The following is a 27,641-nucleotide window of genomic DNA, read 5'->3' on the forward strand; positions in this document are numbered from 1 at the left end:
TTTTAAAGTGTCCACTTTAGTCCTTAAACAATGGATTTGCAGGTCGATCTCGTCCATCCCCCTTAATGGCTCGCCATGTGTCCAGGAGTACATACGACATGTCATTGCTGTCCTTCGCTATCTCCTTTACCAGCTGTCTAGGCTCACGGTGTTCCTTGTCCACTGTTTCCCCTCTGTCCATCCCTCGATCTCGTCCATCCGGTGCCGAGGAGGAAGAGTCGCATGGAAACAACATAGATATTATGCTTAGCAGCCCCTGCATAAAATGGACACAAATGATTTAAACATATTTGATAGATGTGCCACGACTCCCTAGTTCTGCTAACGGAGGGAGCGAAGGGCAGCAATAACATTTCGCATGTACTCCTAGACACATGGCGAGCCATTAGGGGCATGGATGAGATCGACCTACAAATTCATTGTTTAAGAACTAAAGTGATTTGGCCTCGGACCCTAGCTTAGGGACGAAAACGACTATTTCACCTTAAAAAACACTCTTTCTTCTTTTCCGTGGTCTCATCCGTCCCGTTGACTGCACGCATTTACAACTCTGCCCTCTTTTTTCTTACGCAGAAGGTCACACAAGCTCAAAAAAAAAAGACTGAAATCGACAGACGAAAAATATAATAAAGGAAATAAAAGAATTCGAAGCGAGGAGCCCGCGAGATGGCGATGGCGAGCCTGGCGAGGAGGCGCGCGACGGATGCGCTGCGGCGGCGCCCGCAGGCGGGGGCCTGGGCGTCGGCGCTGAGGGCGTACGCGACGATCGAGGAGACCGACGTGGTGGTTATCGGCGGCGGGCCCGGCGGGTACGTGGCGGCGATCAAGGCGGCGCAGTTGGGGCTCAGGACCACCTGCATCGAGAAGAGGGGCACCCTAGGAGGCACCTGCCTCAACGTCGGCTGCATCCCGTCCAAGGTACTGCCGCCCTACTCCTCCCTTTCCCTCTGTGCACTCCGTGCGCGATCCTGGTTGGTGGGTGAACGCGTTACTGTCGCGACATGGGACACTCGGAGCTTCTAGATCCATGCTTGCTCCTGCGTCAATTTGGGCGCTAGGGTTTGCATTTAAGGTCTGTTGCGTCAATTTTGCCGTTCTTAGTGGGGAGTAAATTTAATGGTTCATTCCAATGCTATGCATAGTTCAGACCTCTTTAGAGGTGCCGGTTAGTTTAACTGGGAGATGATTGGGTGTTGGATTGTTCTCTTTATCATTGGCGCTGGGTTGCCAAATTTACAATTTACTAGTGGTGAAGCTAGATGCTAAATTCAAGAACCTTTGAGTCCTTGAGAGCTCGAGTTTTGTGTTTTTTTGTTTCTGTTCCTATACTTTGTTCCTCTTCGAGTTTTCTCAATGACTGTAGTAAACTTTTATTCAACCTAACCCTTGTGAAGTTTGATTTAGGTGCTCAGAATCCCAAAACTTACTCATTCTATACATTTCTGGCGTGTTTTCTTATCCACATCAGCACATGTGAAACCGTAATGTACAACCTGATAAAACCATGTAGGTATGTCTAAGTATTCTTGGAGATGGTTGCTTGAACAAGTGTTGCTGCAAACTCTGCTGAATTACCATTTTGATGACTTGGCTTGTTTGTTTTTAACATTGGCATGTGTAAACCCTGCAAATTAAAATTTTTAGTGCACATTTTAGCTGGCTGTAGCAATCCAAGGTTAAGTATATTGGCTTCTTCGTGATCATTAGCTGAAAAAAGTGTTTGTTTATTTTATTCCATACTATGATCATGGGACTTAGTAAAACCTTACTTCATTGAGGTTGAGTAGTATTTCCCCTGAGTGCCTCATTGCAGCTAGAAGAGTTAAATTTCTGTTGCTTAATTAACAATGCTGACCCATGTACTTCAAAATTCCAGGCTCTTCTTCATTCGTCACACATGTACCATGAGGCAAAGAGTTCTTTTGCGCACCATGGTGTGAAGTTTTCCAATCTGGAAATAGATCTGCCTGCCATGATGTCGCAGAAAGACAAGGCTGTTGCTGGTCTTACAAAAGGTATTGAAGGCCTGTTCAAGAAGAACGCTGTTGAATACGTGAGAGGAATTGGGAAGCTTGTCTCCCCTTCTGACGTAGCCGTGAACTTGCTTGATCATCGCTACTGGTTCAGATGTGAAATCGCTCCCTGGAGTTCATATAGACGAGAAAAAGATTGTATCATCTACTGGTGCTCTTGCACTTAAAGAAATACCAAAGAAGTTGGTGGTTATTGGAGCTGGACACATAGGTATAGAGATGGGCTCTGTCTGGAACAGGCTAGGGTCTGAGGTTACTGTTGTGGAATTTGCTCCTGACATTGTCCCATCAATGGATGGAGAGATTCGGAAGCAGTTCCAGCATATGCTGGAGAAGCAAAAAATGAAGTTCATGCTCAAGACTAAGGTAGTTGGGGTTGATACTTCTAGGAGTGGTGTCAAGTTAACTGTGGAGCCTGCTGCTGGTGGAGAGCAGAGTGTGCTTGACGCAGATATTGTCCTGGTATCTGCTGGCAGAACACCATACACTGCTGACCTTGGGTTGGACACCATCGGTGTCGAGATGGACAAGGGTGGAAGAATCCTTGTTGACAAGCGCTTTATGACAAATGTTAATGGGGTCTATGCGATTGGTGATGTGATACCTGGACGGCTGGACCCATGCTTGCACACAAAGCTGAAGAAGATGGGGTTGCATGCGTCGAGTTCATCGCGGGGAAGGAAGGCCATGTAGATTATGATACTGTGCCCAGCGTGGTGTACACCCACCCTGAGGTGGCCTCTGTTGGCAAGACAGAAGAACAGGTGAAGGAATCAGGCATTGCCTATCAGGTTGGAAAATTCCCTCTATTGGCAAACAGCCGCGCCAAGGCGATTGATGATGCTGAAGGGTTGGTGAAGGTGGTAGCTGAGAAGGAAACCGACAGAGTTCTCGGTGTACACATCATGGCCCCTTATGCCAGCGAGATCATCCATGAGGCTTTGCTTGCACTTCAGTATGGAGCATCAAGCGAGGACATCGCCCGCACATGTCATGCTCATCCGACGGTTAGCGAGGCCCTGAAGGAAGCCTGCCTTGATACTACACAAAGGCAATTCATATGTGATTGTAGATATGATTTGAACTGTGAGCGCAAAGCACTTCCCAAGATTTTGGAATAATTTTGTATGGATGTGGTCTTGAAACATCTAACTTTATCGTTCTTTTCCTCGGGAAACTGTGAGTTGCCTCCTTTGCTGCGGAATATAGTTACATTGTTAATTCCCATGCTTCCTTGCTGCTGCATCAGATCGGTTCGGAGAAACCTGGTGTGGTTGTACACCTTAGACTAGGGTTTCATTTCTGTTCATACAACCTGGGAGAAGAATAACATATCCTCTTTTGCAGTGGGCTTATGCCTGTCATCCCCTTCACTTCTTGATTCAAATATGTCTTATGTGAACGAATTGTAGATGTGCTTCTAGTGGCAATTTTCTCCCACTAATCCTGCCCTGTTCATAACACAAGCGTTGTCCCTGAATCAGCTAACGCTCTCCTACTCCTAATTTTCAGTGACATCATTTTGTTACCAGCAATATGTTTGCTGATGCTGAGTTGGCGAGTGTAGTGAGTGAATTGCTGCCTCTATTCAAATAGTGCTTGTTATTATTATGATAATGTTTGCTTCCTGCAAATTGTGTGACTATGTCTATATGTGAGGATAAGAGAGGACAGAACTAACTTGACAGCATGAAAGCGAGATTGACGTAGTGGAGCTATTTTTATCAGGTTTTTTACGCTTCAATCACATGGGGGTGGCCTTCAAACAACACAAAATGCCTGCAAGTCTGTGAACAAAGAAACTAGTACTACATACAAAGAAAACTATTCATGTGATGCAACCTGGCGTGTAAACCGACTACTCTAATTGTGTGGACCCTCTATTTGGAACTCATGGATTTCGAAACATTTAACTATTCATTGAAATCCTTAAAACTTGTAAATCTTTTATGTCGCTTGATGTTGGCATGAACTTATAATTTCTACTATAATAGTTCGCTACAAGTTCTAAAAGCATATTTTATCTTTTTTTATTAAATAAAAGATTAAAAAAATCTACTGGATTACGTGGAAAGCTGAATTGTTTGTTTAGTCCAAAATCACAATCCCTATTCAGGATCATCTCCACCCTTTTCTTCCCCCAGAACTCTCTCTCTCTCTCTACTGTCTCCTCTCTCTCCCTATCCCCCACCCCCCCTCTCTCTCTAGAGAGTAGACCCAGGAAAGAGGCGATGGATATGGCCATCGACACGCCATCGCCGGCGCCGTCGGCAGCGGCGGGGCGTCAGACGCGTGCGGCGGAGGCGGTGCGTCTGGAGCACCAGCTGGTGCGCGTGCCTCTCGAGTCCCTACGCGCCACCGCCCGCTCGAACCACCGCCTCGCCGAGAAGGAGATCGCCGCCGTCCTCTCCTCCGCCTCCGCGGCCCCCGCCGAGAGCAGTGCCGCCGCCGTCGACCACCTCACCTCCCTCGTCTCCCGCCTCCACGGCCTCAAGCGCAAGGTACTCCCCCCTCCAAATCCCACACCCGCTTCCTCTCCTCTATCTCGCAGAATCGAATCGTACATGGTCTGGAGAAGATCTTAGGGCTTTGATTTACCGTTTCATGTTTCTGATTTTCGCTGAAGAAAAAAATCGTGTCTTTGTGGTGTTCCCTGAGCGATTTGTTGGGTTTTTTTATGCCTTCCAGATGGAAGAGGGCGCGCGGGCGGAGGAGATGCAGGTGCAGCGCTGCCGGGCGCGTCTGGATCGGCTGGCGACTGCCAGCACCGGTGACGACGCCGAGTGGGAGGACATACGGCTGAAGAGGATCCTGGTCGATTACATGCTTCGGATGTCCTACTACGATTCCGCCACCAAGCTCGCTGAGACTTCTGGTATTCAGGTACAAGAATGGTTGGCAGTTCGCAGTAAGATTTTTTTTTTCTGTTGATGTTTTTTTTTTCCTTTGTGAATGTTGTAATGCTGATGTAGAAATCTGGGATCAATATGATGTGAGAGGTTTCGAACTTTAGATATCTAGTTTAGTATGGGAAGCATATTGTTTTGAACTGACCTCCAACAAGGGGTAGACTTAAGTTGCACTACTTTGGTTATAAACCGATAGTATGATCTTTTCAAGGTACTCCCGCTTCCACAATCACGACGAATCCATTTGATCCAAGGGCTCAGTTTAAACATTGTAGCCTATTACCTTGTAGGTCATCCATGCCAATATGCCATTGAGGCTTTTCTTTATCAAAATATTTAGCATGAAAGGATATTAAACTTGGAAACCATCAATGCACCATTCGTCTCACTTAGGGATGGCAACGGGTACCCGCGACCCGTTTACCCACGGGTAAAAACCCTATTAGGGTACGGGTTTGGGGGATTTTGCCCCCCATGGGTACGTTACTGGGTGATTACCTCACCCATCGGGTGAAGCGGGTATGGGTGCGTTCTTGTATACCCCAAACCCGTTACCCGATGGGTCCCCCATTTGAGTATGACACATAGGTCCATCCAGTCATTAAACAGTATATAGAGAAGAAAACCCTAGTGTTCCAATTAATCCTCCTCATTCAGCAGCGCCGCAACCCAGGCGTCTCCGCGTCTGTTCGCATATGCTTCCTGCGCCGCATACTTGCATGATCATTCTGAATTTTTGATGATGTTAGCTTTGTGAATTGTGATATTGTGTTATTGTTAAATGGGGACGGGTCACCCGATGGGTACCCATTACCCACGCGGGTGATGGGTCTGGGTAAATTTGAGACCCATCACGGGTGACGGGGTGTTTGAACCCTGGTGGGGGCGGGTGTGTTCTTCTGCCCCCACCGGGTTTCTCACCCATTGCCATCCCTAGTCTCACTACGGTAGCCTCACATGGATGACTTGCTATGTGTCTAACAATGTGCATAAGCAAACATCATGCATTTTTGTTAGCCACTGTCTTTAACTCCCAAGGGGTAAGGATGGACAAACAGAGATTGCTGAAGTTGTTTAAGTAATTTTTTAAAGAATAAATATCTGTTAAGATCCTGTATCACATTTCATCAGAAAGTTTAAATATAATGATTTGAATTTCCTCGTCTCCTTCTGGACACCTCATCTACTATGATTCCCACCATTCTATATTGGTGTTTGGGCTCCTACTCTGGTTAAATGTTCTTGCCTGAGCCATGTCTTGATTGACTTGGTTGTATGACTCAGTTTCCAGATGTTCTATGATATGCTACATATTATGTATGGCATTCCTCCTACCAAACAAACGAGATTACATTGGCTACTGATCTCACCTGCGACTTCTATGGCTTCCAATATCGAATTTCAATGCGATTGTATTTTACTGTTCTGTCTTATTTTGATGTCTAGTTTCTCCTGCTTTTGTTCATTTAATAGTTAATTTGTTAAGTGTCTGAAATGGAATGGCATAATTGTCCTTATTTGTCTGACCTTTCCACCTTGCATGTGTTGTCCAGCTAACTTGCCAATTGTTGATATGCAGGAACTCGTTGATATTGATGTCTTCCTGGATGCAAAAAGAGTAATTGATTCTCTTCAGAATAATGAAGTTGCTCCTGCTTTAGCTTGGTGTGCAGAAAACAAGTCTCGACTAAAGAAATCGAAGGTTTGCTTGACTTTCTTCTGCCTTATTATTGGTCTAATTCGATCAGCATATTACTGGTGTTAGATAATGAATATGCGTTATGATAGAACCATTGACAAATGGCTGACTGCGGTGATGCCATGAATGTCAGACCAGTAATGATTCTAATAGTTCTTTAGACATTTTAATGTACTTGTTGAAATTGTTCATTTCTCTAATTGTTTCGTTGCTTCACAATGGATAAATTGATTCCAACATTTGTACTGACCGATGGCTTTACGATTACTGTTATTTATGGTTACCATTTTCCAAAGAAACCTGATCTCACTAGTTGATTAATTGCATATGTCTTCTTTATGTATTTATCCCAATGCTTTTCTTTGTTCTATTGTATTTTGATTTTTGTTTATGCTTTTTATTTTTTACATTATGACTTTTGTTATGCTGCCTACAGAGTAAGCTCGAGTTTTTACTGAGGCTTCAAGAATTTGTGGAATTTGTCAAGGCTAAGAATTGCATTCAGGCTATAGCATATGCTCGAAAACACCTTGCTCCCTGGGGCTCTATACACATGAAAGAATTGCAGCGTGTCACAGCAACATTGGTTTTTAGAAGCAATACTAACTGTACTCCATACAAGGTTAGCATCATTTTCACTGTTCTCAGTTATGATATGCCACTGTGTCACAAATTGGACAACAGCTGGAGGTAGAAAAGCCCTGGTTCTGTATGGCATCTTTGGTTTGTAGCTGACAGTCAACTTGAGCTGAGACTCGAAAAGTCTTCTCGTGAATATGACACTTTAACCAAAGTATATTTGGTTCCTGGCTTGAGCATGGATTTTGAAATGGCCATGTATGGAGTCTGACGTTCATGCACTAGAAATGTTTTGCATAGCTGATACTGTTTTTTACTTGTAGATATTGTTTGAGCAAGACCGCTGGGACTATCTTGTTGAAATTTTCAAGCAAGATTTTTGCAAGTTGTATGGCATGACCCTAGAGCCGTTGCTGAACATATACCTGCAAGCAGGCCTGACAGCTCTCAAGACCCCGTATCCCTCACATGATTATCCCTTACTTTTCTCTACAGTCTTTTATCGCTAAAATATAGATTGCTAGTATTGTTGTGGTTATGGTATCTTGTATTGTCCTTGACCATCTAAAGATTCTGCACTGAGGGTAGCTGCCCTAGGGAAGACCCCTTGTCCCTGGAGGGCTTCAGGAAACTAGCCGAGCCTCTGCCCTTCTCTAAGCAACACCACTCGAAGCTTGTCTGTTACATTACCAAGGAGCTCATGGACACTGAGAACCCGCCTCGGGTTCTGCCGAACGGCTATGTCTACAGTGAGAAGGTACACACTCAACCGAGCTGTTCTTTGTAAAGCTTCAGTTCAAACCATCGTGGCTCAGCGCTTGCTCTATATTTTGCCCGCAGGCGCTTCAAGAGATGTCCAAGAAAAATGATGGGAAGATTACATGCCCCAGGACAGGAGATGTTTGCGACTTCTCAGAGTGTGTCAGGGCTTTCATCTCCTAATCACGAAATACTCTGATTTGTGTGGCTTGGGTTGGGAGTGAATGTACATAGAGTGGTCAGCGCATTGTGCGTCATGTTAAGTTAATTGAATTAACCTGCAATGTTAAACTGGCTGGATGTTGGAAGTACCTCTTCTGCCTCACGATTGTTGCATCTGTGAACTGTGAAACTGACGTTTTTCATGCTCCAACGCCTTGCAAATTGGATCAACCGTATAACGGGGGGCTCCGATCCAAGTAAAATTCAATTTTCAAAGCGAAGGCGTGAAAAGAATCGCTGGATTTGAAATTGATTTGTGTCATATTTAGACACAGGTAAACCTCTGCACCATACTGCATTGAACGAGAATCAAACTGATTTCATTCTGAAAATTGCAATTGCAATGCAGGCTGTCAGCCATTGCGTTTTTAAAGAATCGAGAGAAAATTGAACTTGAACATGGATTCTGAAAATTGCAATTGCAATGCAGGCTCGTCACCCATTGTGTTTTTTAAAGAATCGAGAGAAAATTGAACTTGAACATGGATGAATGACCATGCAAGTTGTTTGTGTTCACCCATTTAGAGCAGCGAAGACGGTAAACGCTTAGGCGCTTTCCAGTCAGCCCATTCATTTATCTATGGGCCGCAAGAGATGAAGCAAATCAGCCCAGCCCATCAAAGACGGACTCCAGCAAGATCCAGCCGTCAGATCCTCAAACCCCTAGATCCAACAGCCCACATCGTCTGCCTCGTCTATATAGGTGAACTCAGCCGCGAACACAGAAAACCTAGGCTCCACCCCCACCCAGCCGCAGCCAAACCCTACCCAGCCGCCGCCGTCGCCGCCGCCGCAGCGCGGAGGCGACCCCCCACCGCCGCCAAGATGCAGATCTTCGTGAAGACCCTGACGGGGAAGACCATCACGTTGGAGGTGGAGTCCTCGGACACCATCGACAACGTGAAGGCCAAAATCCAGGACAAGGAGGGCATCCCGCCGGACCAGCAGCGGCTCATCTTCGCCGGCAAGCAGCTCGAGGACGGCCGCACCCTCGCCGACTACAACATCCAGAAGGAGTCCACCCTCCACCTGGTGCTCCGCCTCCGCGGTGGCGCCAAGAAGCGCAAGAAGAAGACGTACACCAAGCCCAAGAAGATCAAGCACAAGCACAAGAAGGTGAAGCTCGCCGTGCTCCAGTTCTACAAGGTGGACGACGCCACCGGCAAGGTCACCCGCCTCCGCAAGGAGTGCCCCAACACCGAGTGCGGCGCGGGCGTCTTCATGGCCAACCACTTCGACCGCCACTACTGCGGCAAGTGCGGCCTCACCTATGTCTACAACCAGAAGGCGTAATCGCTTGCGCCGATTTGCTTTACCCGCCTACCTATCAAGCATTCACCTGTTGGATACTCGAATTGAATCTCATTTAGATCTGTCTGAAACTTAAATGGAGCAGTAGTATCTATCATATTGGTACCCCTGTTACTGAGTTGATGTGATGCTGAGTTTAATTTTGTTTTCGTATTCTATCCTTATCGACGGTTGCACCATTTGTCCGTTTCACTATCATTCATCATACGTAGGTCGATTATAGTAGTATTGCATAATTGATTAATTGCCTTCCTTAGCTATTTCTATAGCTTGATTAGCCCTAGGGTGGCAACTGGCAAGGGGAATGTTATATGTTTGCAGTTTGCTTGATTATTTTGATTGCCACTAATGTCTTGAGATGGCTACTATTTAACCATAATTGTGTGTATGCTAATTGCTTGTTGATATAATTGTTTGTGCTAAGGATTTGTACCATTTTGTTGTGGTTTTATTAATGACTTAAGAACGCATTGTTTGAGTTGGCAGAATTGCTTGCTTTGCGGCTTTGCCTGTAGTGTTGTTGACTTCCGATTGTTCTAAGCTGTGTTCATATTTTTGCTAATGACAAGTATTATTTTTTTATCGTGATCTCAGTACTCCACCGACTAATGTTTTGTTTGCTTTGCCTGTAGTATTGTCAACTTGTGATTGTTCTCAGCTGTTATTGCTGGTTCATATTTTTGCTAATGACAAGTATTATTTTTTAATTGTGATCTCAGTACTCCACCTAATAATGTTTTGTTTGCTTTGGCTGTATTGCTGGTTCATTATTTTGTGATTGTGCAGCAGTCATAGATAGAATGGATTGCTTGTTTTGAGAAGTCATACTGAGTATAAATAAATTACAGTTCTACCATTGATAAGTCATAGTTTGTAGTACAATTCTTTTTAGGTCAGAAAGATTGTTGGGGTTGGGTCCTGGGATGTCGATGGCTGCAATTCTTTTTACAGTGTGTTGTTGCGTTCTTTAGCCTGTTTATACCATGTTTTGGGAGAGTAATGGTTCAATGCGTGCAATTTTGTTCTTAGCCAGTGCAAGATGCAAAAAATGCTTCATACTATCCACATGTGACTGTTCAAGTAGGCTGTTGAATTGCAGGGTATGGTCATTATTGATATTATTGGGTCATGTGGTACTGAATTGAGTCATGTGCTCAAGAAGACTTGACCAAACCTAACATTTCTGCCAATTTTAAGCATTTCAAGTTCAGTGGAGTTGAGATCCCTTAAGGAGTCTTAGGTCACACTGATTTACTGAATTTGCAGTCATTGTTTTACCTTGTTTTCTCTGTACCATCTGTGAATTGTGAATCCTCTCAATGTGATTAAATTGGTCCCTTTTGGATTATTACTCCATAATGTCTGTAACTTTGGCATGATTGGTTAGCAACCAGCAGGCAAAGGCTGGTGTATTTGATGCCATTTGATTTGTTTTTCCATCTGTAAGTTAGGCTGCGTATCCCGGACAAGTTCTATTGTCACTCGTATATATAGTTGCCCTTGGATCTTATGCACAGTTTGGTTACTTTGGTATGTACGATTCACATATTCAAATCACTTGTTTTTGCAAATGCCATTTGATTTGGAACGGGGTTACTGGCAGATTTGGGCTTTTGATTTGGTCTTCTTGTCCATGGTGTCCTCTATTTGGTCGTCTTGTGCGTTGTAGTCCGTGGTGGCTTTGAGTGACGGTGAGGACGGCGTTCATGTTCAACTGTGCCAAATTTCCCAAGGGCCTTGTGAAATTTTGTTAAAATGTGCTGTTTCAAAGAACGTGGTAAAAGCTGATAATCGTGAGCAACGCTCTGGATGATCAACTTTTAACTTTGTCCATGTCTGCATGATCAGCTTTGCACAGCACATGACACGGGCTGATCGTAGCGCATCAAAATGTTTGATCTGTATAGGATTTACATTTCGAATCGACACAACAATTCATGGCATTGATTAGTGCGTTCAGAAGGAAGAACGCCGATGTTCCGCCCCAGCCCAAAGGCCGTCGTCTCGCAACGGTCGAACTCGAAACCACTAGGTAATAGGTAGCCGATCTTATCAGTGACGTGGCAACCGAGACCAAAAACTTCTTTTTCGCTCTGGTGTGTTGTGTGGACGTGTGGTTTCGGCACCACCTATTGTAAGGTCCCGCCGTCCGGCAAGGATCAGAATTGAGCAAGAATATATTGTAGGTTAGGTCAGGCTGTGGGGTTGAAGGATTACTGTAAAGATGTCCAATTTGAACAGCTAATACGAGATGTTTTCTGGGAGGATGCTGTAAAGATTTTGGCGATTCCAATTCAACCGGGGCAGGAAGATGTGATCGCCTGGCACTTTCACCCTGTTCGCTGGTTGGTTTCAGCCAGCCCAAACCAGCCAGCCAATAGTATTTTCCTCTCACAATAAACCAGCATCAGCCAGTCCAAACCAGCCCAGAAACCAACCAGCGAACAGGCTGTTTGTCAAGAAGGAAGTATTTAGTGTGAAATCAGCATACCATGTATTGGAGTATGAAGTATGAACCCACTAATCTATGAAGTATGAACCCACTAATCTATGCCATGAATTGGGGTGTTCATTCAAAATGAAAATCCTATACAAATCACAATTTGATGCGCTGATTAGCCCGTGTCATGTGCTGTACAAAGTTCATCATGCGGACATGTATACAAAGTTAAAAGTTGACCATCCAGATCGTTGCTCACGATTATCAGCTTTTACCAGGTTCTTTGAAACAGCACATTTTCACAATTTTTCACAAGGCCTTGGGGAAAAGCGACAAACATGAAGGAAATGTGTCTCCTTTTGTAACAAACAAATAATATGGATAACACGTAATCACGTATACATTAATATACATGGCTTCCAACTTCAAGTTGGTGCAAGGAACACCGAACACGCTAGGATGCCCCATTTCGGGACTTGAGTATCGGTATATAGCTTAAAAAAAATATTGTAGCGCTAAAGGACTTTGGGTAGTATACACTTTCTTTTGCTGCCCTGTGCCTTTTGGGACTGCCGTGGTAATCCTAGGATTAATTGCGTGTCCTTATAATATTTCAAACTCTACCTTTCTTAATGAAATACGTACATCAGTGGTACGGTCAAGAAAAAAGAATTTCAAGGGGAGAGAAAGAAAAACGCAAGAAATATTATTTTCTTTGTTGTTGCAAAATCAATCAATCAATCAAGCACCACTATCAAGGTGGTGTTCCTAGCACTCTATGCTCCACCATATTGCATCCATGCTTAGGACACCTTCAATATTAGAGTTGACTTGCTAGCTCATATGAACTTAAAAAAAAGATAAAAATGGAGTAGTCTAACATGCTAGTACGAAAAAAATGTGTAAACATAAACACGTGAATTATAGAAAATTGTACGAGCTTAACTCTTCATGAAAAGTTAACTTATCCTTTTATCTTTTTATTGAATAAAATATTCTATGAGCTAGTGTTTTAACACTTTGGAGCTGCCCTTAGAACACATAAAACTCGAGCATCTTTAGTGTGCATTCCAAAAGCGGTGCCAAAGTGGAGAGAGAAGCCTCTACCAAACATTCGAGTGCAGAGGTGCAAAGGACAAAGCTTAGCATAGGTGCAAAAAACTTACCCACAGGTGCAAACGATTAAAAACTTATTTCATTTACTGAAGAGTGCCTACCAATTGAGCTAGCAAGTTGATGGAATTTTGAATGAAGAGTATGTAGTTGGCAATGTGAGTTCCATAGCAAGATGCAAACCTGTTTACACACGTCAAAGATATAAGCTAAGCAAGCACCACATAACATGATAGACCTTAACTTATCTCTTTCAACAATACGTTGAAGTTACTCGGAGGGCAGCTCCCACAGTGACTTATAACTAGCTTTAAATATTTAATTTTATATTTTAATGAAAGAAAGAGAAAAACTATCCTTTGATGAAGAGCTAGTCTTATACACATATCTTAAGTTTATTTGAGGTTGTAATGTGGGCCTAGTTATATTACGAGCTAAGATAAAAGTTAACATCGTTAAAAAGGTTGTCTTAGAGCAAGCAACTGTGAGGGTGCTCTTATAGTTCAGTATACATGGTTAACCCAACCAAGTTAACACAACTAACAAAGTTCCAGCCAATCAACACAATCTATGATTAAATCTTTAAAATTTAACCAAATTTCATGCTTCGAAAATCAGGTAGCCACAATAACTTCAATCAGTTGCCTTTTCAATTGTTTTTTCTCCTGCAGTCCTGCTCTTCCAACTGGAGGTCAGGAATCCACCAGCTTGGAGGGAAATGCTTACGTGGCAAAGCCCAAGCCAATTGGCACCTCTCCGGATTCCAAATAAACAACCACCCCACGTTACCGCCACGTAACAACTCCCCCAATCCGTCGGCCAGTATGGCGACCGCCACCGCCGCCACCGTCCCCGCCGGCGGCCGCCCGTACCGACGCTCCCGCGCTCGCTGCGGCTCACCGCGCCTGCACCGCCTGCGCTTCCCGGCCACAGCTGCGGCTGCGGCCGCTGCCGCTTCGTCTTCCCCGCCCGCCCCGTCGTCCACGCTGCCGCCGCTGCCAGCAGACGGAGGCGGGCGGCTGGTGGCGGAGCTGGTGTGCGCGTTCAACGAGCTCACGGAGCGGATGGGGGAGGACCTGGCGACGTCCTCCTCGTCGCGCCTGCTCTTCCACGCTCTGAAGCTGGCGGTCCCCGCCCTCCGCGACGTGGACGGAGGGCGGGCACTCGCGCGCGCGCTCGCCGTCGGCGCCACCCTCGCTGACCTCCAGGTAACGTGTCGTACCCGAATGCCACCTCCTCCGTTCCATTTTTGGTGCAAAAGTTCGTCTCTTTGGAGTACAGGGTTGGGTTTGTTGGTTATCTGATGATCTGAAGTCAGCCTCTTACTTTTGGGAATCTTGGCTCCAGTTCTTCTTGTATTGTGTAAAACTTGGATATTGCCAATATTGGAACAAGAATATAGCTTATCTAACAAACGAGTGTTAGCTTAATTTTCCAAGTTTGGTGTAATGTATAGGTATATTTCAATCTGAGATGATTCATCGATAGGATTTAGGCATTATGATCGTTCCAACAAGCCATCAACATATACATTATCCGTCTCTTAAATGAGTGAAACCTTTCTGCTGGAGTGCATACATTAGCTTGTTGACTAACCCATGTTTCTTTAATGTTATGCTACAGATTACTCTGTTCACTTAACAAAGTTAATATACTTACATTTCCCAATGAAACAAGGGACCTCTCTTGAATCAGAACTTACATTTCCTGTGTTTCGTAAATTGCACCTCTTTCCCCCCATCAAGCTCTCAAATCTTACCAGTAGGCTTTTGAATTGAACGCTGAAAACAGATGGATGCTGAAGTCATATCAGCTGGCATACTAAGAGAAGCATTAGATACAGGAGCTGTAAGCATGAGGGATGTAAAAACTCAGATTGGGACCAGCACAGCTCATTTGCTACATGACAGCTTAAGGATTAAGCATTCTCCTTCGAAGCTTGACGTATTGGATGATGAAAGTGCAAGCGCATTGAGAAGGTTTATTCTTTCATACTATGACATCAGGGCAGTGATATTGGAGATTGCACTAAAGCTTGATATGATGCGACACCTTGATTACCTCCCTAAGTATCTGCAGCAGATAAAATCTCTTGAAGTCATGAAGATATACACCCCACTTGCACATGCTGTTGGAGCGGGTAATCTATCACTAAAATTAGAGGATCTTTCATTTCGTTACCTGTTTCCTCATTCGTATGACCATGTTGATCAGTGGTTGAGAAGCCAAGAAAGTGACTGCAAGGCCATAATAAATTTGTACAAGGAGCAGTTGCTTCAAGCACTGCAGGCTGATAATGAGTTGAAGAGGATTGTACAGGACATCTCAATTCAAGGGAGGTACAAAAGCCGTTTCAGTACTATGAAGAAGCTAGTAAAAGATGGTCGGAAACCAGAAGAAGTTAAAGACATACTAGGTTTGCGGGTAATCTTGGAGCCTCGATGTGATGACAATTCATCCGATTGGGGCCCTAGGGCTTGCCTCAGGACATATGAAATTATTCAAGCTATGTGGAAGGAAGTCTCGGGTAGAACAAAAGATTATATAACTCACCCAAAAAGAAACGGTTACCAGAGCTTGCATGTGGCCATCGATGTCAGTGAACCTGGGAAGGTGAGGCCACTAATGGAGATACAGATACGCACCAAGGAGATGCATAGGTTTGCTGTTGGTGGAGAGGCATCTCACTCTCTCTACAAAGGTGGTCTTACTGATCCCGAAGAGGTAAAAAACTACCCTAGTTCTAGTTCTGCTCCTTCTATTACATTACACTAAGTTCTTGCATTTAGCAAGTTTTGAAAGTTGGGTTTTGACATAAACAAGTGTTTTTCATTGACAACAGAGACAGAAAACTCTATACTAAACTGAAATGATGTTATATGGGCATTGCTTAGAACCACCATTTCTTCTTATGTTGTCCAATGTCCAGGCCAAAAGGCTCAAGACTATTATGTTGGCTGCAGCGGAGTTAGCAGCTCTGCGTCTACGAGACCTACCAGGCAGTGATCACGGAGCTGGGAACTGCAAGAACCCGGCTTTCTGTCAGCTTGACAAAAATGGGGACGGGAGAATCAGCATCGAGGAGCTCACTGAGGTGATGGAGGATCTAGGCGCTGGAGGCGAAGACGCAACAGAGCTCATGCACCTTCTTGACGCAAACAGTGATGGCTCCTTGAGCTCTGACGAATTCGAGTCATTCCAGAGACAGGTAGTTTTAAGTTAAATATATGTGCAGTGATCATTTAGGTACATAATTGTGAAACTGGCATGGAGGGCGGAAGTGAGATTTTGATATCCTGTACATGTCTTTGTTTACCAGATTGAAATGATGAGAAACTTGGAAGACGATGATGATCACTACAGGAAGATCTTGAAGGAGAAGCTGCACACGATCGACAGTGCAGGTCTCATCCATGTCTACCGCAAGGAGCTCAGTGACAAGCTGCTTGTGGGCTGACCTGGAACTCAACACAACTTACCAAACCGAACAGCCATCTTACTGTAGTTTTGCATGTATACCACACCGAGAAGTGACCCCAACACTGATTTGTAAATAGTCGTCGAATGTACATGGTATCATATATGATTGAGAAAAAGGAGGGGCTGCAATACTGGCTGAATGTGGATGGTGTTGTATATGATTCAAAAAAGGGGCAAGCTGTAATACTCGCTGAATTATATGATTCAGAAAAAGGAGGTGCTGTTTGTTGAGTTCTGTATATGATTCAGAAAAAGGGTGGGGCGGTGGTCTGTAATACTCGCTGAATGTGGATGGTGCTGTATATGATTCAGAAAAAGGAGGTGCTGTTGATTTTTTAGCTTGGTACTGAAACCGGAGTGGTGATTCTGAATTCAAGGGTTCTATAGAAGAAAAACTTATTCAATTTGATATCCTGGAAAAAAGCAGAAAACTTATTTAATTCAAAATCCTATATATTAAAAGGAGGCAAATTTGCTTTTTTTAGTGGAAGGGGGCAAATTTGCTGGTTTGTACGGGCTTTGCACACATATTTCAGCCCACTTAGACGGCGGTACGTACACCCACCCGTCCAATCGGCCCAAGTTTGTTTTGGACGCGGCCCTCTGTCAGTCACAGGGTGTTTTGGTAATTCGGGCTTCCGGCGACATGCCTTCCCACAACCACAAGCGCAACCGCACGGCCGGGGGCGCGCCGCTGCTCTGCTCCACCGTATAACGGTGAGGATCACGCCATCACGGCGAGCTAGAGACGTCGAGTGAGGCTAATGCGGTCACTGGGTGCAGCAGCGCCAGAGAAAGGTCGAGTGGGGAAAGCTTCATACCGTCATGCGATCGAGGTGCTCGACGAAATGGCCACTTGGCCAGGCTCACTCAAGGGGCGTCCCGCGGGCCGTTCAGATTTCAGAAGGCAGCAGCCATTCTCATCCTTGGGCTCAGAGGAGAGGTCACTTCAGGATGCCAGAGGTGCCCCAGGCTGTTGATGCGCAAGAGCCAAAGAGCAGAGGACATGGTAAGAGGTCTCTATTCCTGATCCAATGTCGTAGCTTTCAGGAGCTTGACGGGTGGTATGTCTCTTTGCAGGAAGGTCAGTGAGAACTGGAGAAGATGCCAATGGGAAATTTGCTTCCTGAACACCGTGACACATGTACCTGTGTTCCATGTCAATGCGACAATGTCCTCCACAGAATATGCAGGCAGCCAGACACGGGTACTGAAATGAGAATTTATGCCAAGTGGAAGAGCTCGTGCAAGACTCGGTTTTTTTATGGCCATCACCACCTACCTGCAGGAAGCTTCATGTAATCCACTCTCTATATGCATCCTCTGAAAAAACAACACTTTCTTTTTGACAAACCATCTGTTCAACAAATTGACTTGTATTCTTTTAAAAAAATTGACTTGCTCCTCTGGAGGTTACTCTCGGCAGGTTATTTCTGAAGGAGCCAGCTAGAATGGACTGTTAAGCACTGTTGGTGTGGCGACTAATGGTAAATTTGCACTACAGCTGTTGAAATGGCATACTTTAGCTCACATTTGTACTTCATGTTGAGCTATTCTTGGCTTCTCTTTCAAAATTCATGGGTTTCATATCAAAATACCATAATAACTATGCAGAAAATCAGGGGTCAGATAGAGATGGAATACAAAGAGATCATATGCTAATATTAGACAAGCGTGTGCACACACACGCACCCAAGTAAAACCCCCATCTTCAGGAAACTGGTTCAAACATGTCCAGCAAGGGGTTGGCATCGCATCTTTCAACACCTTTGAGAGCAAAAGTTGCTTGTTAATAAGGCAACGGAACGTCATGCTTATAATTTGCATGTATTGATGCTTGTGGAGAAAGTTACGAAAATATAGCTCCATAGTGCAAGTCGCAAGCAACAGAAATGGGAAGGAAAAACAGTCCTTCATGAGTTACTGAAGGTCACAAGCAATACCTGTTTAAGGCTTACTTTTTCGTAACCTTTCAAATCAGACTTGTCAGCATTGACTTCATTTTTTTCCTTTGATAATAACAGTGCTTAGAAAACTGGAAAGCTCTATAAATAATGATGATGTGAAAAAGCAGAAGGGGACAGCTATAGCAGCTTACAGTGATGACAAGCTTTCTTCACTTATAGATGCTGTTCCATGTTGTGAACAAATTAAAAGCACAATGACTTTCTAACCGTTGTCTGACATGGCACTGAGTTGTACTAACACAATACAGGGATCAATGGTTTTTTCCTTTATGATGGAAAGTGTATTTTTCCTACAATGAAGATTTTTAAATTTCACTGCATTTCAGAACTTTGTGCATTTTTCCATGAATTTCTTCATATTTTTCAAATTCTGTATCAGTCCCTTTCTGCTAATGGGGTACAAGTTTCACCTTGAAACTTGTGTGAAAATTGAGGTTTCATCTTGTTGAATTATAAAGTTCTCTTCTGCAAGAGAGCAACTACACAGCCCCAAGTACATATTGACGGTCATTAAACACAGTAGTATTTATGATTTGCAATATGGATTAAACATTGTTTTAAATAGTTTGATTCACTGATAGTCACTATCAGTTGCAATTTTAGAGGACTTACGGACAAACCGGGTCAAATGGATTGGACAAGTTGGTGTGGACATATCTGTTAAGTAATCTGCTGTTTCTCTGTATGAACGCTCGGCAGGGATAGGCGCCGAAAGGCTCCCTGCTGCTGCACTATAGCCGCTGCAGGGGCAGGCGCCGAAAGGCTCCCCTGCCGCACTGTAGCCACAGTAGGGGCAGACGCCAAAGTCAGCCCTGTTGTCACATCTAGTCACTGTAGCAGCATGGCAGCCTGAAATATCTGTGTACTAGGATTAGATGGTAGAGTTGTATATATATCTTCCCACTCCAACTCAATAAAGAGAATGAGTTCAGTTTTGCCATCTCCTCTGCACAGCTCCAGCCAACGCTGGTGCTTGTGCTGTGTGCGCGTGCGCTCTGTTCTTCCTCCCTTCTTCTACCTCTAGCTATAGTGTGTGGTCGAAAACACTGGTGAGCGGTCGGCTCACCCTTGTCGGAGATTGAAAGGACCTAGGATGCCGCCTAGAGGGGGGGGGGGGGGGTTGAATAGGCGTTTCTGAAAATTAACACCTTTAAAAGCGGAAACGATTAGTAAAGTGAGTTTCCAAAAATAGAAACTCCAAATAAAGAGTACCACCCCTCACAAGTTAGTCACAGAGTATATAAAAGATACTAAATGAATCTAGGAGCCAAACGCCTGCAACCAAAGAGTTAGAACACAATTCAATTCAGTTTGGCGCAGGGGTTAATACCGGACGTGTCCGGTAGGTATACCGGACGTGTCCGGTATTCACGACTTCAGTGGAACAGCCCCTAACTTGCTCCTTTTGATTTCTATCTTCAATCCAAACTGCAGGAAACTATTAGAGATAGTAAAATACACAGAGAACCTGCAGAATAACTAAAGCAACACAAATATCAAATGAAATGCGAATTAAGACACGATATTTGTTTTACCGAAGTTTGGACTCGTTCAAGTCCTACTCTCCGTTGAGGGGGCTGCGGGCGACCCAGCAAAGGTCAGCCCTAGAGGGTACCATGAAGGTCACTCTAGCCGGAGTCTTTTCCAACTCCTTTTCCTCCTTCCACTAGATGATTCCGAGGTGGCGGAATCGACCGTTACAAACTTTTCGAAGCAACCACAATCTCTCGGTTGCTCTCCGGCGACGCCTAGCCGTCTAGGACCGAAGAGTCCAAGAGTAACAAATGCGAATCACGAGATTGACAATATGCACAAGTGCTCAAGTGGTGGCTTGCTCTCTTTTTCAAATTCTCTCTTAACCCACAAATTGATTTTGCAATTTGGATCACACACTCACTAAGAGAGGGTTTAGGAGAGTAGGCAAGGCTAAAAAACGTGTGTCTATCTCAGCAGAATCAGCAGCCTCCAAAGGTGGAGGCTTGGGGGTATTTATAGCCCCCTTGGAAAACTAGCCGTTTTATAGCCATTGCAATACCGGACATGTCGACTCACACTGCGCCAACGGTAACTAAGTTACGGTGATGTTGTGAGGCGTCGGAACTCCCGAAGAATGCCGGGACTTCCGACCGTCGGAACTCCCGACTCAAGTCAGAACCCCCGACCCTCAGCAATTATGAAAAACATGTAACTGAGTTAAAGTTAGTGAGGTGTCGGAACTCCCGACGCATGTCGGAACTCCCGACCGTCGGAACTCCCGACTCACGTCGGAACTCCCGACCCTCAAGGCTTTTGAAAACTAGCCGTTGGCTTCTTGGTCATCCATACCAGATACGTCTAGTATGAATACCGGACACGTCCGGTATGACCAGGACAGTGAACCCTACGTCGGAACTCCCGACCCATGCCGGGACTCCCGACCGTCGGAACTCCCGACCTATGTCGGAACTTCCGACGAGCCAACCTGAGAACAATAATTTTACAGCTGCTGGACAAATACCGGACACGTCCGGTGTGAATACCGGACACGTCCGGTATTGCCAGACCAGCAACAAATCAGTTAGCTCTTTTGTCGCTCAAATACTCAAAACTCACATGGGTTGGCTTGAGCACTTATGAAACATTATCTATCAATATGATGCATCCCTCTTAATAGTACGGCATACCTATTAAACTCAAGATCAAAGGAAAAATGAATTTATACCACTTGAGTTGATTTCTTTTGAATTGATGCCGTCCCTTCCAATCTTCATCAAGTAAGGGTGCTAACAAGTTGATGTTGATCTTTTCACTTGAGCATAGCCATCTTGAGCATGTGACTTGATTCCATTCATCAAATTTGAATAATCCCAAATGTATCAAGTCACTTCCATCAAATACTTTATTATAGATTTGATTCTTCACATCAATATGACCATCTTTAGCTTGATTAGTACCTCAACTAAATGCAAGTACTTTCTTCTTCACCCTAGCTAGGTTCTTCAGCCGCCAAGCCGTCGCTTGCCCTTCACCCTTGCTTAGTACCTCGAAGCCTTTCCTTGCTATCTTCACCATCTCAAGCCATCAAGTCACATCTTCTTGTTGAATCATCCATTCATATGTATTGTTATCTTTTTCATTTTAATTTAGCAAGCTTCAAATATGAGACCATTCCATATGCAATCCCTCATGTCTCATTAACTAATAATCACGAGCTTGCTTTCACATAGTACATGGAAATCCCACAATAAATAAGCCTTCACATGAATTCCATTTGCATTGTTGTCTTGTGCTTGAACTAGATTGTTTATACAACAACACATCATTTTGGCTTTCACTAAGTACCTGTGAGATAACCTATTACCTGTCCACACTTAGCAAACATGTTAGTCCTTTAATCACGTTGTCATTCAATCATCCAAAACCCACTAAAGGGCTAGATGCACTTTCAGAGTCCTCCTTTTTGGTGATTGATGACAACTTGATTAAAGCTTATAAAATGATATAAACATTTAAACTTTTGGGTTCAATGATTTATGAGAGGCCCCCCCTTAATATGTGCTTATGATTAGAATTCACAACCTGACCTCAAATGTCAATTGCACATACTAAAACAAATAGGAGACTCCCCCTAAATCATTGCATCCGTGGGGTGGTGCATGTGTGTGTGACAAAGAGAAACCGTGATGCATATGACAAGATATATCATACAAGAATAAATATAAAGGCATCACATCAAATATTTTCATTCTAGCATGCATAGTCCTTATGAAAATAAATATGACATATGTAATTCACACATAGCACTCGTTACAAATTTTCTCAAGTCCAGAAACCACTGATATATAGATAAAGATCATGTCTCAAGAGATACATAGATAAAGCATAAGTCTCATCTCTCACAAGATATAATCAATGAAGCTCAAAAACAAACTACAGCCTGCAGTACATATCTTCAGGTACAAAGATAAGCAAATGAAACTATCCTGAAGCTTTAATCAGTCTCTCTCCCCCTGTCATCTATCACCACAAAGGTCCAACAATGACATACTAAGGACAAAGGGGCTACAAGCTGTCACTAATCTCTGGCATCACTCATCATCGTCATCGTCTCTCCCAGCATCTTCGTCATCAGAGCGGGTAACACCAGCTGGACGAGAACCACCGGCACCAGATGGGTCGTAGCCACCAGAGCCGTAGTAGCCGCCACCACCTGTTAAGTCACTCCACCAATCTGTAGCATAGTCATCGGCAGTGCTGGGACGTGGCTGAGAGTGAGTAGGCACACGAGCCTGAAGTGGTAGAGTGTCAGGGTGCTCAGGTGCCTGCTGCTGCTGCTGCTGTCGCTGTATGAACTCAACATACTCTCTGTCATATCTGGCCTGCTGTTGCTCCTCAGTCTCCTGCTCACTAGCTGCCTCATCTGATAGAGGAGACCTAGGAGGATCAAGCTCAAGCCTAGAAGCAATTTGCTTCAAGGTTCGAGTGTCCTTTCTCCTAGCCTCCCTCTCCTTCTGCTGCCTAGTCTGGATGTCACGGCACATCCCAAATATGGAGCTAAAAAGCCTGCGGATAGGCGAGGGAGGACTGCCATGGCGTGAAGTAGAATGTGAAGGAGCACGTGGTGAAGGTGAAGCTCCTGCTGGTGCACCACTCCCAGGTGCATCTGCCTCTGGTGCTGCTCCTCCTCCTCCTGGTCCTGCTAGAGGTAATCCTATCTCAGGCAGATCTGCAATAATCTTCAGGGCCTTGTGAATCTTATCATACTCGAATGTGTGCCCTGTCACCTGCTCAATCATATGCATGATATAAGGAGCAAAACCACAGCCCTTGAGGGGCCTCTCTCCCACACTCCTGATCTCAGACCAAATAAAGTCAAACACGCTGAAAGGCCGAGCATCAGGTGCCATCCTATGGAGTAGGTTCCTGGAATAATCTGCAATGTTGCCCTTGTCTCCACCCTTGTAGTCAATAGTCTTCCTGAACATCCTGTCCAGGTATCTGTAGGTAGGGTGAAGACCTAGAACCTTCCCCACAGCTCCTCTCTCACCACCAGGAGGATACATATATGCGAGCTGCTCAGGGGGTAACACCTGCTCGGTGTGGATCTTGTCCCTCTTGAGATCATCCTCTGAGAAGCCAAGGTGGGCGGCAAAAACATTATAGTCAACACTGTACCACTGGCCCTCAAGCATCCAGTGCATCCGCCGCTCATCCTCCTCAACAAACAGAGTAGCATAGAACTGAGCTACTACCTCTGTGTTCCAGTCATGCTGGAACTCCATGATCTCATAAACTCCTGTGCTCTGGCAGATGGCAATGGCATGATCAACTGAGGCCTTCTGCAACTCTCTAATATATTGCCAGTCAATCCACCGAGACCTGGCAGTCACTGGGTTCCTGGTGAGAATCACACTGGAGTAGAAATCTAGGTGAAAGGCTGTCTGGAAGCGGTGATCATACTGAACCTTAGGTAAGCCTCTCGGATCAACCCTTCGCTCATCTCTAGCTCTCCTGGTCATACCCTTTCCCCTGTAGTCAACCCTGGGAACATAGGAGGGCACATTGGGCAGACGTGTCTCAAGAAGACCATAATGCATCCCCTGACCAGGCTGGTGCTGAGCTGGAGGAACTGACTCCTCCTCAATCTCCTGCTCCTCATCTGAGCTGTCACCATCTGATCCTCTGTTAGTGCTCTTCCTCTTTCTTTCTTCTCTAGACTCCACTCTGAACTCATCAGTGTCTGTGTCAGAAGAAGAGCTCCCGGACCCCTCTGCATACTGAGCTGCTGCACTAGAGGCAGCCCTGGTAGACCTCCTGCTGGTTGGCTTGAATCCAGGATGCATATCCTGTCTCGCCTTCTTGTACTTCTCAAGTGCTAGATCATGCCTATGCTTGGACCTCGGCTCCTGTCGTCCACTCATGGCTGCTGTCCTATATCCAAAGATTTTCATAGAATTTTAGATACATGCCCATAACTTATTCTTGAATTGTAATTAGACATAGATTCTTTTATCCAAGGTTTTACAATCACCTCGACACACCATTGTCACAAGGTTTGTAAAACATAGATACTGAAGAAACTATGCCTAATATAGGATTAAATCAAAGGAAGCAGAGATCCTGCTCTGCTGGGCCATACCGGACACGTCTGGTAGCATACCGGACACGTCCGTTATGGGCGACCAGCAACCCTAACCAGGGTTCCTTGATTCAAACCAACATGGATTAATACCAAACTTTGGGCATTGCTTCTACATCACCAATGCAGCATATTGACCGAAGGAATTTCCAAATCATGTATTTACCAAGTAGATCGGACGAGGTCCGTGATTAGGCTACCTTGAGAGGAGAGAAGAGAGAGCGATGTGAAATCCAAATCCACGGGCCTTCAATCCTTGATCCAAGCCTTCTCCAATGCAATCTCCCTCTCTCTCTTTTCCTTGGTGAAATCCTCGGTCGCCCTAGGTTGGGAAGAAGGGCGTCGGCTGGTTGGTTGGAAGGAGACAGACAAGTCTGGGCCGAAGGGGTACTTCTGTTTTTATAGTCCCGCTCATACCGGACACGTCCGGTATCATACCGGACACGTCCGGTATCATACCGGACACGTCCGATATACACGGGCTGGCCCAATTTATTCCAAAATGTGTTTTCTCTCTTCCAATCCCCTTTTCTGTTATTTCTTAGTCCAAAAAGGTATATAATGTTGATCCAATCCGAGTATCATCACTTTCCTTATCCAATGCCGTAAAATGATTTTCTCTTTTCCAAATATTTGGCATATACAAGATTTCGCTTGCTTGAGAGAGATAGAGAGAGACAGAGTAGATTGTGGACTTAAGAAAGCCATATCATGTGTGATTAGTCAATCAAACAGTCAAGGAGAGCTATAATCATCACATGACAAGGCTAGGTCACAAAGACCAAGATTCAAATAATTTTTCAAATTCACACTTCCTACTCATGCTAGTTAGTGGTTTTGAAAAACATCTCTCCTATGTCACACAAATGCACATTCTAACATACAAAGGGCCTTAAATGCACTTACAATATATGTATGTAAACACATACCTTTGCCTTGAGCCCACAGGAATACCACTAAGAGGATAAATAGCATGATGATCTTTATATTGACCTCAATTGCCAAATAATCATGCTAGATACATTTTCATCCAAAGAACTACAGAGAATGCTAGATAAATTTGTTAGTTCACAATGGTGCAAAAATAGAAATTTAGCTCCCCCTAAATAAGTGCTTCAAGTAATTTGAATGACTTTCAACAAGCACTTTATTCTTTTAAGAATTTTGGGAGTCAATTTTCTATTTTGACCATAAACTAAATAAAATTGCCATATTTTAAAATTAAGTTCGGGAGATGCTCACAATCCACTTAGATTTAATAAATCACAAGCTTTTTAGTGAATTAGTGATATATGAAAATATATGAATCAAAAACTCAGTTGGAATCCAATTAGTGTTCTGGTTCCTGTAATACCGGACATGTCCGGAATACACAGAACAGAAACACTGACTTTCTGTAACTGGCCATACCGGACACGTCCGATAGTAATACCGGACACGTCCGATAGGTTCAGGACAGAACCAATTAATTCACTGCTTGTAATTTTAGCTCTAGTATTTATTGTAAACTTGCATCTCAACAAATGAATTGCTTTACTAGAGAGCCGTTAAAAGCATCATATGGCAAAGTAGAATTCCTTTTAATTGAATCTTATTAGCCACTTTCATTATTTCACAAATGTACCTATTTGTGAACTATAGAACACGAAACGAACAAAGTGGTTATCCTACAAGGTTTAGGTACTTGTTACCAATGGTGAGGATGAAATATATGATATGTTTATTGAATTATCTTCGGGTCAACCATATAAGGTATTATGATAAGAATTGGTTGATAGATTGAGTGAATATTATCAAATTGCTTGCTCAACCACCCTGAAACCTTCATCTCATCACCAAGTACCTACATCATTAACCTAAGCACACTTTGGTACCCAACTCTTGTTGGGTCCTTTTGAGTTAGTCAACAAGTGCTTAGGCACCCAAATGGCTTTAGCATTAGTTTGTGGTGAACACATCACCTTACTAGTGCTAACTCCATTTGTGGTCTTCCTAAGCATATCATTATAAACAAATGTGTTTGGCTTAGGAGTTTTACCATTTGGGCATTCATAGCTTAGATGCCCCTTTCTTCTACAGGCATAGCATATGCGGCCTTTGTGTGCTCTATGCTTGCTTTGCTTGTATGGACATCTATCAGCCTTGTGGCCCATCTCATTGCACCCATAGCATCTTCTAGTTGCAACTTGGGCTTCCTTTCTTGCTTCTTTGTATATTGGGCATTTCTTGGTAGGATGCCCCAATTTCTTGCTCATGAGACAAGCACTTTGTCCATGACTCTTCACTTGCTTGGCCTCCTTGGTAGAAGCCTTTTGATTGGTGGCTTCAACCTTGTCGGCCCAACTCTTGTGTGGACACATAGCCCACTCATGTCCATACAATCCACAACCATAGCACATCCTTTTTCCATGTTTCTTGCTCTTGGTTATGTTGGCCTTGCTTGAGATGTGATTCTTTTGTTGGGCTTTGGAGGAAGCAAGGTTTGAACCCTTCTCAAGCTTCTTCACCATGTTATCACGGTTATCTTGAGAAGGTTGTGCTTTCTCCTTATCCTTCAACCGAATCACATCTTTCTTTAATCTTTGCACTTCTTCTTTGAGCTCTATGTTTTCTATAAGATTTAGCTCAATCGAAGATTGGCTTGCTTGAGGAGCACACTCATTAGTACAAGAAATATTTAATTGAGATGGTGTACTAGTGAGCGGATGTGTGAGAGGTTGACAAAATTTTACCGATGTAATCACAACCTCATGAGCCACCTCAAGCATAATGCTTGATTCTACTACTTCCTCATGAGAGCACTTTAGATGAACATAATTTGCTTGTAGCACATTATACTTGCTTGATAGTTCATCTAGCCTTGCCTTGAGCTCGAAGTTTTCCTTCTCTAGTTGTGGAACACTAGAAGAGGATTTAGTAACTAAAGCATGCTCAATTGATAATTTTTCATACCTCTCATTTATTGCCTTTAGCTCTTGCAATTTGGAGATGAGAAACTTTTCTTGATTTTG

The 27,641-nt window shown here is 44.1% G+C and overlaps 3 protein-coding genes and 1 pseudogene across 4 annotated transcripts; all 4 read left to right on the forward strand.

The window, feature by feature from the left end:
• Nucleotides 1-603: 603 nt before the first annotated feature.
• LOC136517258 (dihydrolipoyl dehydrogenase, mitochondrial-like) lies at nt 604-3,385 on the forward strand (annotated as a pseudogene).
• An 826-nt stretch (nt 3,386-4,211) lies between these two features.
• LOC136516504 (protein MAEA homolog) lies at nt 4,212-8,302 on the forward strand. The gene is made up of 7 exons (XM_066509906.1): nt 4,212-4,534; nt 4,722-4,916; nt 6,522-6,644; nt 7,078-7,263; nt 7,544-7,677; nt 7,791-7,977; nt 8,061-8,302. Exons 1-7 carry the CDS (start codon nt 4,265-4,267, stop codon nt 8,160-8,162), a joined length of 1,197 nt encoding a protein of 398 aa, XP_066366003.1. The 5' UTR covers nt 4,212-4,264; the 3' UTR covers nt 8,163-8,302.
• A 618-nt stretch (nt 8,303-8,920) lies between these two features.
• On the forward strand, nt 8,921-9,635 carry LOC136516505 (ubiquitin-ribosomal protein eS31 fusion protein). Its single transcript, XM_066509908.1, has one exon. It carries the CDS (start codon nt 9,027-9,029, stop codon nt 9,492-9,494), a length of 468 nt encoding a protein of 155 aa, XP_066366005.1. The 5' UTR covers nt 8,921-9,026; the 3' UTR covers nt 9,495-9,635.
• Nucleotides 9,636-13,648: 4,013 nt separating this feature from the next.
• On the forward strand, nt 13,649-16,897 carry LOC136516801 (GTP diphosphokinase CRSH1, chloroplastic-like). 2 transcript variants are annotated; one of them, XM_066510288.1, is made up of 4 exons: nt 13,678-14,273; nt 14,857-15,789; nt 15,995-16,273; nt 16,385-16,897. In XM_066510288.1, the coding sequence occupies exons 1-4, from the start codon at nt 13,890-13,892 to the stop codon at nt 16,520-16,522; spliced, it is 1,734 nt and encodes a 577-aa protein (XP_066366385.1). In that variant the 5' UTR covers nt 13,678-13,889; the 3' UTR covers nt 16,523-16,897. The 2 variants fall into 2 exon arrangements, with proteins under 2 accessions (XP_066366386.1, XP_066366385.1); XM_066510289.1 differs by lacking the exon at nt 16,385-16,897 and having other exon boundaries at nt 13,649-14,273; nt 16,029-16,166.
• Nucleotides 16,898-27,641: the final 10,744 nt, after the last annotated feature.

This window comes from Miscanthus floridulus, chromosome 17 (genome assembly GCF_019320115.1).
Source record: "Miscanthus floridulus cultivar M001 chromosome 17, ASM1932011v1, whole genome shotgun sequence".
NCBI classification, from domain to species: domain Eukaryota; kingdom Viridiplantae; phylum Streptophyta; class Magnoliopsida; order Poales; family Poaceae; genus Miscanthus; species Miscanthus floridulus.

Coding starts and splice junctions, on each gene's coding strand:
- LOC136516504 (XM_066509906.1), top strand. CDS start 4,265: ATGGATATGGCCATCGACACGCCATCGCCGGCGCCGTCGGCAGCGGCG. Junction 4,535..4,721: donor TCCACGGCCTCAAGCGCAAG/GTACTCCCCCCT, acceptor TATGCCTTCCAG/ATGGAAGAGGGCGCGCGGGC. Junction 7,678..7,790: donor CTGACAGCTCTCAAGACCCC/GTATCCCTCACA, acceptor GACCATCTAAAG/ATTCTGCACTGAGGGTAGCT.
- LOC136516505 (XM_066509908.1), top strand. CDS start 9,027: ATGCAGATCTTCGTGAAGACCCTGACGGGGAAGACCATCACGTTGGAG.
- LOC136516801 (XM_066510288.1), top strand. CDS start 13,890: ATGGCGACCGCCACCGCCGCCACCGTCCCCGCCGGCGGCCGCCCGTAC. Junction 14,274..14,856: donor CCACCCTCGCTGACCTCCAG/GTAACGTGTCGT, acceptor CGCTGAAAACAG/ATGGATGCTGAAGTCATATC. Junction 16,274..16,384: donor TCGAGTCATTCCAGAGACAG/GTAGTTTTAAGT, acceptor TTTGTTTACCAG/ATTGAAATGATGAGAAACTT.